Genomic DNA, 12,739 nt, shown 5'->3' on the forward strand with positions numbered 1-12,739 from the left:
AGTTTCGTTCCCAGGAATACCGACATGGCCAGGAACCCACATAAAGGTCTGTGAGAGGGGTATGCGGCATCTCGCCTGCTCTCATTGTGTAACACATTTACTAGCGACGATAACGTATTCTTACCACATGACTCATATTCTATAAGCAACGTTGTAGTACGAAAATTGCCAAGACTACAGAAGGAGAACAGACACGTCAATGACCAGACAGGAAGTTCGTAAGTCTGTGAACAAAAACGAAGGGAAAGAAGTTGGGTACGAGGAACATCTGACGCCGGATCGACCACGGTACTGGCTAACACCGCAACCACACAAGCACGGCGCCGCTACTCTTGCAACAATCTCGATGTTGCACGTCTTAAGCCTCTACCGTTCACTGTTTATCTCTTCCTTCTTATTTCACAGTTCAGTACACCTTTTTCCAGTTTTCTTGCTTGATCTGTGTTCAGTTTTTGACGGAGTGTCTCCTGGGCCATTTTATAACTAAATCCGAGGGCAGTGCGATGGGGAGATCCCCATGTCAGTAACAAACAAATAGCCTTGCAGAGACAGTAATATTCTAAGATGCGCTTAATTTTAACTGACGTTGGTGAAATGCAGGGGCAGAGTGGTGTGTAGCGCAACCACTGTGTGTTTGATAGAAATGAGAGGCGGAATATTTTATTGGTTTTTTACAATATCAAACGCCGTTTGGACTACAAATGTAGTTCCTTTTATTTGTTCCAGTTCGATAGTCTCTTCCCCGGAACACGTCGGGAAATGTGGCCAAAATGTTTACTCCAATAAGAATTTGGTTCTTCCAAAAAGAAGGCACAGCAGAACAGATAAAACTGACTTATAAACCCTTTTATACACTTTTATGAGCCGGCCGAAGTGGCCGTGCGGTTCTAAGCGCTGCAGTTTGGAACCGCGAGACCGCTACGGTCGCAGGTTCGAATCCTGCCTCGGGCATGGATGTGTGTAATGTCCTTAGGTTAGTTAGGTTTAACTAGTTCTAAGTTCTAGGGGACTAATGACCTCAGAAGTTGAGTCCCATAGTGCTCAGAGCCATTTGAACCATTTTTGAACCATACACTTTTATGTATCCTTTTGTGGCAATTTTGAATTAATTATAACTTATCTGTTCTGTTATATTAGGTATAATACAAAAGTATGATTGAATACGGTCTGCTGCAGCCTCTTTGTTTTGTTTCAGAGAGTAGGGTATCAACATGCCTGGAAAATATGTCGAGCAATCATAAAAATAAACACGAGATCTTGGGACTGACCGCAGTACCCGCTTAGGTACGGAAAACTGGACTCTAGTAGTATGTAAGGCTTCAGAAAAATGCATGTACTTTCTTTTCACCTGATATACATTTGTTGGGAATGTTGTACCACGTAGATTCAAAATGTATGAGGTTTAATCGATAACCATTGTTTGGTGAAAATTGAATCTCTCTTTGAGAGGCCACTTTAGAGCCCCCCCCCCTCCGCCTTCCCCTCCCCTAACCACCACCATAGCAGGCGACACAATACTATTTGGCCAGAAGTGTCGCCCTTCACTGTCAATATTGGCTATCAAGCAAGTTTAACGACCACCGATATAGAACTTAGTGTAGACGAGTTACTTACTTCGAATTTGTACGACTGGACATGTTATGCCTGTGCCTACCATTAACTAAAATTATGTGGGAGGTTGTGTGTGTGTGTGTGTGTGTGTCCTTCCACATGGTATTAGTTGATGATACACGTAACTACAATATGCCCGTCGAACAATTTCGAAGTAAGTAACTGCTCTACATTAAGTTCTACATGATTGCAGATGACAAATTGTGAAACGAAACGACAGCATCAAACAACATAAAAATCCAGAAAATCCACATCATGTGGTAACAAGGTACATGTACAGAAATTTTTCTGGTTTTCAAATATGTAAATGCTGTCTTAAAATCTCAAATAAATATGTGCACATGTGGTAAAGAACGTTGTCGTTGTGTTACTGAAAGATAATAGAAGACCTACTGATGATGCTGAAAACTCAACGAAACATGTCTGGGAAATAAAAAGCAAAAGAAAAAGTGTGTTCTGCTGAAGGCGGACACTCTCCAAAAACAAATCTATTTGCAAGCAGACTTGGACAGAAGAGTTCAAAAACAAGATAATTTGCCTCTACCGTCTTTGATAACAGTCTATGCACAGGACTGGAAAAGTGGTAAATACACGAGTTTCGAACAGCTGCGCTGAAGTGTTGAAGAGAGGAGAATAAGGTAACAGTTTTCGCAAGGACACGTAAGCACTACGTAACCATGTTATAATTTTTTATTCTTATCGTAGGACGTGTCTCGTCTGTACCGATTATAAGTTATCCGACTTGGGACAGTGTAGGTTAACAGTGTTCAGGCAGACATATTTTGACAACAGCGTTCCAGAAAACTAGTGAAGTAGTGCATATGTGAGTACAGTTAACAAGTAGTGTCGTAGATGAGGCAGCAGAAAAAATCCCGAAGCGTTTCTTACGTTTCGGTAAAGGTTTGTGGCACAGCGTTTAAACAGTATGCCTTCGCTAAAGTGTTAAAATGCTGGTATCGAGAAGATTATCGCCTAGAAATATTACAGGGTGGCGCACGAAATGTGTTACCGATTGTTTCTTTCACAATGTACGACGCACATTAGATATCCCGCTGGGATCTCTACAGCAGCACCAACAGAGCTTGGAAAAACAAATGAGTTACGAAATGAGGTGTAATTCACGATACTGCCGCTAGGAGACTAGTAAGCAGCAACGGCTGATAATGGAAGACTGACGACACAGCAACGATCGGCAATTGTGTTACTTTTTCATGAAACGAAAAGCCTTGTTGTGACTCAGAGGCGTTTCCGACAACAGTTTAACACACGATGGGTCCTTGCAAGAAGACCATCCACAGGTTGTAGGATAAATATGTACAGGAAGGAACAGTACTGGAAGCGAAGCGACCTCGGCCTAAGCCTGTTTGTTCGCCGGAGAATATTGAAGCGGTACGGGTTGCTGTACAGAGAAGTCCCGGGAAATCGTGTAGAAAGGCAGCAGTGCAACTGGGAATATCAAGACGCTCCGTTCAACGCATTCTTAAAAGTGACCTCCTTATGTACCCATACAAGATGACCTGTGCACAGAAGCTCACTGAAGAACACAAGCAGCAGGACTACTGTTTGCTCAGTGGGCGGAGAATAGGGAAGAAACTCTCAACAACGTTTTGTTTTCAGACGAAGCGCATTCTCATTTAGACGCTGTTGTTAACAAACAAAATGTACGCTTTTGGGCCGCTGAAAACCCACAAGTGCTTCATGAACGACAACATTATGCTCCGAGGATTACAACGTGGGCAGCAACTTCCAGTCACGGACTTATTGGACCCATTTTCTTTGAAGAAACTGTGAACAACGAGCGTTATTTGAGCATGCTTCGCAATAGCTTCATTCCACAGCTTCTTGCTACTGCCTTGCCCTTCAACACGCAGTGGTTCATGCAAGATGGAGGAAGGCCACTTACTGTGAACACTGTGCTGGAGTTTTTACACGAGCATTTCGGCATGCGGATCATTTCACTCAGGTTTCCAGGTCGCTTCAATGACGAGCAGAATTGGCCCCCCAATACTCCAGACCTCAATCCATGTGACATTTTTCTTTGGGGGTACCTAAAGGAAAAAAGTTTTCACGAAGCGTCCACGTGATTTAATGGAGCTCAGAAGCCTTAGTCTTCAAGTTTGCAGTGAAATTACGGAAGACATGTGCCGTTGGGCAGTCACTAACTTCAGTGTTCGTTTGAAGGAAGTTATGAAACGAAATGGTGGACATATTGAGCATGTGCTGAGTTAGAATAAATCTCCATGGACGGCTCTTCATTGTGTATATGTTCCTTTCAGATTGTATTGACAATAAAGTTTATATTCAGAAACAAAATGGTAAGACAGTTCCTGCGCCACCCTGTATTTTTCTTTCCTCATACCCGTTTCCTCTCGAGACACTGCGTGCGAAAAAAATGCAGATACACCTGTGCGTTACGAAGAGGTCGGAAAGGCCAGCTGAGCACATACAAGACGCGATCACTGCGTACTGACCTCGAAAAGGCGCCCGTCAGTGACGGAGAGGAACTCCAGAGCAGACAGGTTTCCGAAGTCTGCCGGTAGGAGACTGCGCTGCTGCAGCCCCGTCACGGACAGCGACAACACGCTGCCGCCGTCGGCCGGCTGGACAGCGGGCCAGGAAGCCGCCTGGCATTCCACTCTCGTGCCGTCGCTGGAGCAGTTGCAGCTGCTCGAAAAAGCGCAGACCTCCGGAGGCTGCGACGTCGCGCGAACCGCCGACAGCAGGATCCCCACCAAACTCGCCACGGTCCGCCAAAACGGAAGGTCACACTTCAGTCCTCTGTGAAAAACAAGCAGCGATAGTACGTAAAGGCTGTGGTTGACGTTTCACCATACATACCAGCTTCCAACCACATACACTACAGGCCATTAAAATTGCTACTCCAAGAAGAAATGCAGATGATAAGAGGGTATTCATTGGACAAGTATATTATACTAGAACTGATATGTGATTACATTTTCACGCAATTTGGGTGCATACATCCTGAGAAATAACGGCCTTGATACGCCTGGGCACTGAGTCAAACAGAGCTTGGATGGCGTATACAGGTACAGCTGCCCATGCAGCTTCAACACGATACCACAGCTCATCAAGAGTAGTGACCGGCATATTGTGACGAGCCAGTTGCTCGGCCACCATTGACCAGACGTTTTCAATTGGTGAGAGATCTGGAGAATGTACTGACCTGGGCAGCAGTCGAACATTTTCTGTATCCAGAAAGGCCCGTACAGGACCTGTAACATGCGGTCGTGCATTATCCTGCTGAAATGTACGGTTCTGCAGGGATCGAATGAAGGGTATAGCCACAGGTCGTAACACATCTGAAATGTAACGTCCACTGTTCAAAGTACCGTCAATGCGAACGTGATCGAGATGTGTGACCAATGGCACCCCATACCATCACGCCGGGTGATACGCCAGTATGGCGATGGCGAATACACGCTTCCAATGTGCGTTCACCGCGATGTCGCCAAACATGGGTGGGACCATCATGATGCTGTAAACAGAACCTGAATTCATCCGAAAAAATGACGTTTTGCCATTCGTGCACCCAGGTTCGTCGTTCAGTACACCATCGCAGAGGCTCCTGTCTCTGATGCAGCGTCAAGGGTGACCGAAGCCATGGTCTCCGAGCTGCGAACGTCGTCGAACTGTTCGTACAGATGGTTGTTGCCTTGCAAACGTCCCCATCTGTTGACTCAGGGATCGAGACGTGGCTGCACGATCCGTTACAGCCATGCTGATAAGATGCCTGTCATCTCGACTGCTAGTGGTACGAGGCCGTTGGGATCCAGCACGGCGTTGCGTATTACCCTCCTGAACCCACCGATTCCATATTCTGCTAACAGTCATTGGATCTCGACCAACGCGAGCAGCAATGTCGCGATACGATAAACCGCAATCGCGATAGGCTACAATCCCACCTTTATCAAAGTCGGAAACGTGATGGTACGCATTTCTCCTGCTTACACGAGACATCACAACAGCGTTTCACCAGGCAACGCCGGTCAACTGCTGTTTGTGTATGAGAAATCGGTTGGAAACTTTCCTCATGTAAGCACGTTGTAGGTGTCGCCACCGGCGCCAACCTTGTGTGAATGCTCTGAAAAGCTAATCATTTGCATATCACAGCACCTTCTTCCTGTCGGTTAAATTTCTCGTCTGTAGCACGTCATCTTCGTGGTGTAGCAATTTTAATGGGTAGTAGTGTATAAGCACGTTGTATATAAGACTGTGTTTGTATCATCATTAGAATTAGCAGCTGCGAACGGTACTGTATTATTTAAAAAATGTTGTAGTTCGACGCCCTGGTTAATAACGCGACACGGATTCATCAGTACGGAAAAAGAATTTCACTCCGGGTTACGTTTTTGAATCGATATTTTACAGAATTTCATCCGAGCACTGTGACTGTGCGGGTCTAAGCAAGGTAATCTAAGCATGGTAACTCAATCGGCTGCGCTGTGTTATTTCCAGAATGTAATCTCAAGATTCGAGAACCCATTAGGTGCACAGTGTATGACGTCGAATTACAGGCGGTGTTGAGGACTTTGCATAAGATACAGCGTCTTCCTGCTACAGAATTCCTCGCCTCCACCGACTCTTTAACTTCCCTTCAGACCGCCTTTCACAGTATCTTTAGCTGATCTGCTACTACCTTTTCCATGTACAGAGGGAATGCAAGTCCGTGTCAATTTACTGGATACTAGGACTCCAGTAGCCTTCAAGGTAATGAAGCGGCAGATGTAGCAGCTAACGATGCCTGCTTGGAAGTTACGATTTTTGAATATGCTGCTCCTGTACGGGCTGTTACCTCACGGTCGAGGCAGAGGGTCGTGCGTTTGTAGGAAGAGAAGTGGTTAAGGTTCAGGAACAACGAGATGCGGCTGGTGAAACCAACGACACGGCCAAGCGTTGAAAAATGTTTCAAATGGCTATGAGCACTATGGGACTTAACACCTGAGGTCATCAGTCCCCTAGAACTTAGAACTACTTAAACCTAACTCACACACATCCATGCCCGAGGCAGGATTCGAACCTGCGACCATAGCGGGCGCGCGGTTCCAGACTGAAGCGCCTAGAACCGCTCGGCCACACCGGCCGGCGTCAAGTGTGGCCCTCCTGAACCCGTCGACTGCATACTCGCGTAACAGTCGGGGGATCCCGGCCGTGCCGAGCAGCAACGTGCACTATCGATACGTCACGTTGCTCGTGCTGTCGAATTCCGTCACGTGGGTGTAGGCTTTTCATCTTCTCACGCGAGGCGTAACCCGAACCTCTCCCAAACAACCAACATTCAGATGCGTTTTCTGAATGGAAAATCGACTGCATAATCATTCCTTGTATGCGGACTGTAGATGGGCTTACTCCTAAGCATATCTGTGCGTCTAGTACACTTGACGCCATTTTCTCGTTTACGCATCTCGCCTTCTTCGTGTTGCGATTTTAAAATGCAACAGTGTAAATTACCTGATGTAGAACATAAATCTCACGTAGTTCAACTCATACAATGACCAAAATGACGCCAATTCTACAGGCTCACATAGAAACCATCCTGGTATCTGGCTGCCACTATTCTTTACTTCCTCCCCCGTATGTTCGGGCCACTAAGCAGAAATGCAGACAGGACACGAGTGCTGTTGGGAAGGTAAGGAAGAACTAACGGTAGCAGTATTAGAATCTGATAGAGCTAAGGACGACTTCCGAACAGAGTGGGCAGAACTGAGAGATATTGTTCATTCAAAATTTGTAAAATCATTGGAGGAACTGGCAACCAAATGACTCTTCAAGCAGGAATGTTTAATTTATTGAACTGTAGGCACACCATCGTATTTTGAGGAAAATATCATGCAATCCCGAATATAGCAAGGCAGATAAGTATGAGAACTGTCGCACGATTAGTTTAACAGACCGTGCATCGGCCAGCCGGAGTGGCCGAGCGGTTCTAGGCGCTACAGTCTGGAACCGCGTGACCGCTACGGTCGCAGGTTCAAATCCTGCCCCAGACGTGGATGTGTGTGATGTCCTTAGGTTAGTTAGGTTTAAGTAGTTCTAAGTTCTAGGGGACTGATGACCTCAGAAGTTAAGTCCCATAGTACTCAGAGCCATTTTGAACCAGACCGTGCATCAAAATTGGTGACACGAATAAAGTACAAAAGAATGGGACAGTAAATTAATTGAAACCTGTTAGATGATGAACAGTTTGGCAAATAAAGGAACCAGAGAGGCAGTTCTGACGATGCGCTTCATAGGAATTGCCGACGAAGAAAAGCGTTCGGCGACGTAAAATGCTGAAAGATTCTTTAAATTCTCATAAAAACAGGTATAAGTTATAGAGGAAGACGGGTAATATACAGTATATACCAGAACTAAGAGAGCGAAGTAAGACTTGAACCAAACCAAAAACAAAGTGATCGAGTTTGTAATGATGTAAGACTTTGTACATCGAAGAAGAAATAATGAAAATAAAAGACAGTTTCAGGAGTGGGATTAAAATTAAGAGTGAAAGGATGTCAATGACAAGATTCGGTGATGAGATCGCCGGTAGTCAGTGGAAGTGAGCAAGAATTACGGGAACTGTTGAATGGACTGAACGGTATAATGAGCACAGAACATGGATTGAAAGTAAACCACCGAAAGAAGAAGCTAATGAGGAGCAGTGTAAATTAGATAAGCGATAAACGTAACGTTAAAAACAGGAGACCGCAGGGTTAATGAATTTTGCCACCTAGGAGTCAAAATGACACATAACGGACGAAGGAAGAAGGATGTAAAAGATAGATTACCACAAGCAAGGAGAGTGTTACTGGCCAAAAGGGGAATTTTAGTATCAGATATATTTCTTAATCTGAGGAAGACATTTCTGAGTACTTACTTCTGGAGCATAGAACTGAAGAGATACTTCTGGAAGATAGAAATCAAGAGATTGGAATATATCCAGTAATTAATTGAGCAAAGCGGGTATAGGCACTACTGTCAAGTGAAGAAATTATCACATGTTATGGTGGGTCACTTCAAATCAGTCAGAAGGGTGTGGCTGGAATTTTGCCTCTGATGCTGTTCAGCAGACCCAGCAGAAAGGACGCACACATGTTACGGTACATCAGACGGTCGGTTGAATTTAAATTATCGACTCCTCAAAACAGAATGTCAATAGAAGAATAGTCATCACTAAACACAAATCTTTCTGAAGGTCAACATTATCCATAACTCGTGAAAGACCTGAGGGCTCAAATAACTACTAAATTGAAGACATCTCCCACACACATTTCGCGAAATTTCGAGAAAATTGGAGAAATTAGAGGACACAGGTTTTCGCAGAATCATTGTCCCCACGCGGCAGGGAACAGAGCAGGGAAGGGGGAACTGGAAGAGCTGTCCTTGACACACCGCCAGCTGGCTTGCCAAGTAGTGAAGCAGATGCGGAAGTAGCATTGTAATGTAGATTAGGGCAATATACGACAATATAGCTAAATGTCCTCGAACATTCCAAGGAAACAACCTATTAAACTTTGGCTGTGTTATCTACTATTATTCGTTACTGTGAAGAAAAGTCGGTTTGTGTTACATTTCAATTGTATGATTGGCGAGACACGGGTGAAAAAAAAGCAGAAGGTATATCACATTCAATGACGGTAGATTGTGAACTACAGTTGTTTGACATAGGTGCTTGGAAAACGGTCATTGTCATAGTCGGAGAGAAGGGAAGCACACAAAGGTTGTAATTTCTACGAAAAATTCATAAGATGCCAAAATCTCAGAACAGGAGCAAAATAAGGCTGTGCTATTGTTAATACATGTGACACATATTCTAGGAGAGATTTAAGTTCTAAATAGTTTTAGGTAAAAGGCGGTACGGTTCCTATGATAAGGATCCTTGGAACAATGACTAAAGTAGTCAGATGACATCATTGTCGAGGAAACCCAAAAATGTTGAATCTCACTGAACATCTTCCCCTCACGAATTACATCCCTTGTGAGTAAATCTTGACTTTTCGTGTACTTGTTTGTTAATGACGATGAGGATAACGATAAAGTGACAGACAGGCACACAAATGGCTTTCCCCTTTTTTATTATCATCAATTTTCCTTAAAATTACGATGACGAAACTCCATCTACAGTGATATATACTTTGGGATATATACTCAGAGAATTGGAAGTTTGTTCAAAATGGTTCAAATGGCTCTGAGCACTATGGGACTTAACATCTGAGGTCATCAGTCCCCTAGACATAGAACTACTTAAACCTAACTAAACTAAGGACATCACACACATCCGTGCCCGAGGCAGGATTCGAACCTGCGACGGTAGCAGTCGTGCGGTTGCAGACTGAAGTGTCTAGAACCGCTCGGCTACTCTGGCCGGCGGGAAGAGTGATATGATATTTAAACTGTAGGTGTACAGTGTGGAGATCAGATTCCACTCATGCTCAAATTAGCCTCGTGTTGAAAATTGGAGGGGCCATAAGAATTCATACTGCCTGCCTCTGTGTAGAGCATCACCGCACTGGTTCACCCCCTGCACTAAGTCAGAAGAAAATTCTTCTCTCTATTTCCAGCAAGAAATTGGTTTATGCATACGACGTATGGCTGATGAAAAGTTATGTGTCAGTCACGTAATGCTGTCCAGTATAGATGATGCAATGATTTACTTTCCAGTTTCTCTGAACCGTAAAGCGAAAAGTTATAAACAGCAGTTGGAACCGGCAGTGCAGCGCCACAACAAACATTAGGGCATCTCCAAGGTCGCGTGGTGGCCTCCAGAGGGCGGCGTGGGCAGCGGGTTGGCAACGCCGCTGCACTGTGGCCAGGCGCCCCCACCACCACCACCACCGCGCGAGGCTGCAGGGAGTGTTGCAGCCGGGTGACTGCAAGGCGGACCGGACGCCGCCCTGCTCCACACTATTCAGTGGACTGCACCAACAGCTCGCGATTGTGCAGCAGCTGGCAGCTGGGGACGTCGACACCCTCTGCTCCGCGCCGCCTCTACGCTGTGGACGCCTACGCCTCTGGTAGCACCCTGATGATGCGGCAGCGAACAGCTGTAGACTGGTATTCTCTAAGCCACCGACTGCAGACAACACAGAAGCCGTTATGGCCACTGTCGGTTCTTCTTCAGCTGCACATGATATACTTCCTCGGCAGATTCCGACTCGCACTAAGCCATCACAATATGATGTTACTACTTCACAACTGTCCTCTATGCCCAGCCAGTTACAACTCGTGTGAGAACGACTGCTGAAGATCAAGGTGAACAGCCACACAGCAGCCAAAACCGTGGATCTTAAGCAGCAGGGACGCCCTACGCACCAATACCAAGTGACAAATTCAGAAATGTTTGTTTGAGCCTGTATAATGGTTTTCCTATTCTTTCTTCTTCCTTTTCATATTTATCTTGTGTATACAATATTCTTGGTCTGGTAGAACGTAGGCAATATGAATAAGCAAGTTTTGGCTCAGGGAGCTATTCGGCAGTCGATAAATGAAATAGCTCAGCTGCTGGCAGAGTTAGGGCAACTGAGGGGCGAAAGAAGGGTACAGTTACTTCCTAGTCCACCTATCCTGGACAGTAACACCACTGCACTGGTCACCTTGCCAATCCTATTATTATTATTATTATCATTACATATGTATGCTTCATTATACATAGCTTTTTTTTTGCTGTAATTGTTACAGATCCACAACAGCAGCTGTGGGCAACAGGGTGTCTGGCATTCTTAGACTATGCTGTAAAAAGCGCCTGATACTGTGCTGAAAGAGGGAAAAGGACACTCAGATATTTTCACAGTCACAGCCCACACAATGTCTTCTCGAAGTTTCAGACCTGGTGTCATCTGACTATGCCATAGCACAACCACAGTAGCCATGTCCCATGAGGGTATTGTTATTCATTAACATATACAATGTGGTTGTCAGTGGTTCTAAATTTGTAAATGTAGGTTTGGCATCTGAAAAGAACTTTGAACTAGTAAAAGAGGTAGAAAATGCACAACAAGCAGGTACTAAAGTGCAATATTCGTGATATCAGCGGAACTATCTATGTAGTATGATGGAATATATAGATACGAGTAGATGAGTATGAATCATCTCACACTCCTATTGACATTCACATGTTTGGCTCTAAAGCGTTTTTAGTGGATATGTATTATGAGGCAATACTAGAATGGGGCATGAATATATATCTAAACATCTTAGGGTTATTAAACTGAAAGACCTGTATTGCTCATTATCAATTGCCTCTGATAGATTGTGTCATTGGTGTCCAAATGTGAGAGGGGCAACCTAAGAATTTGTGAAATATTTGGGTGATAACAGTGTAAACACTGATTGAGCAGAGTGATGCGTCAGTGTCTGCATTGCCCCCATACCAGTGTGTGTAAGTGTTGAGAATATAACTATAAAATCAGTGGAAGCTCGCTTTACTGAAGGAATGGCATGTGTGTGTAGCTGCACCTATATGCCTGAATATGAATCAGACTGGATTCAAAGCATGTATAAAAAGGCAATTATTTCGATATTTCTGTAAAGTTGAATTATTGATGTAATAAGAAAAATGATGTATAAAATTCTTGCTGTTTGCTTCCATCCAACAATAATTTTAATAATGAAACGACCAATTATTAGTAACACAAACATAGCAAATCAACTCATGTTTTACTATCAGAAACATTACCTTTTAATTTCTAAAAAAAAGAGATTGTATGAATGCAGCATGATTTTATTTACGTGACAGAAGATGACCAGCTACACTATATTTACAGAAGCAGGTTACACTATACCAGTAACAACTCAGTTTTTCAAAAAGAGATTTCATAAGTACAGACTGATTTTATTTACATAACAGCAACTAATCAACTATAAACTATTTACAGCAGAAGAGATAAATTATATTAAGGGAGGAGGAGAATGATTTTATGTCTTTACAATATTTATAGTATAAGTGCTAGCAGCAGCAGATGAAGAACCTCACACATACACATAAACAACATTTATATACACAATATTTGTTTTTACAAGAGCACACAGTGTGCAAATGTGTAATGGTACATATAATAATATGCAGCTCACATGCGTACACATACACACACATGCACATGCACACACACACACACACACAATCATACACGTA

At 44.0% G+C, this 12,739-nt stretch overlaps 1 protein-coding gene across 1 annotated transcript in view; it reads right to left on the reverse strand.

Moving 5' to 3' along the window:
* Positions 1 to 12,739, reverse strand: part of LOC126199148 (uncharacterized) — a 94,291-nt gene that overhangs the window by 17,208 nt on the left and 64,344 nt on the right. The window contains exon 4 of the mRNA XM_049935904.1: positions 4,083 to 4,389. Coding sequence (XP_049791861.1) covers positions 4,083 to 4,389 — 307 coding nt within the window. The remainder of the gene's footprint in view (positions 1 to 4,082; positions 4,390 to 12,739) is intronic.

This window comes from Schistocerca nitens, chromosome 8 (genome assembly GCF_023898315.1).
Source record: "Schistocerca nitens isolate TAMUIC-IGC-003100 chromosome 8, iqSchNite1.1, whole genome shotgun sequence".
In the NCBI taxonomy this organism is placed as follows: domain Eukaryota; kingdom Metazoa; phylum Arthropoda; class Insecta; order Orthoptera; family Acrididae; genus Schistocerca; species Schistocerca nitens.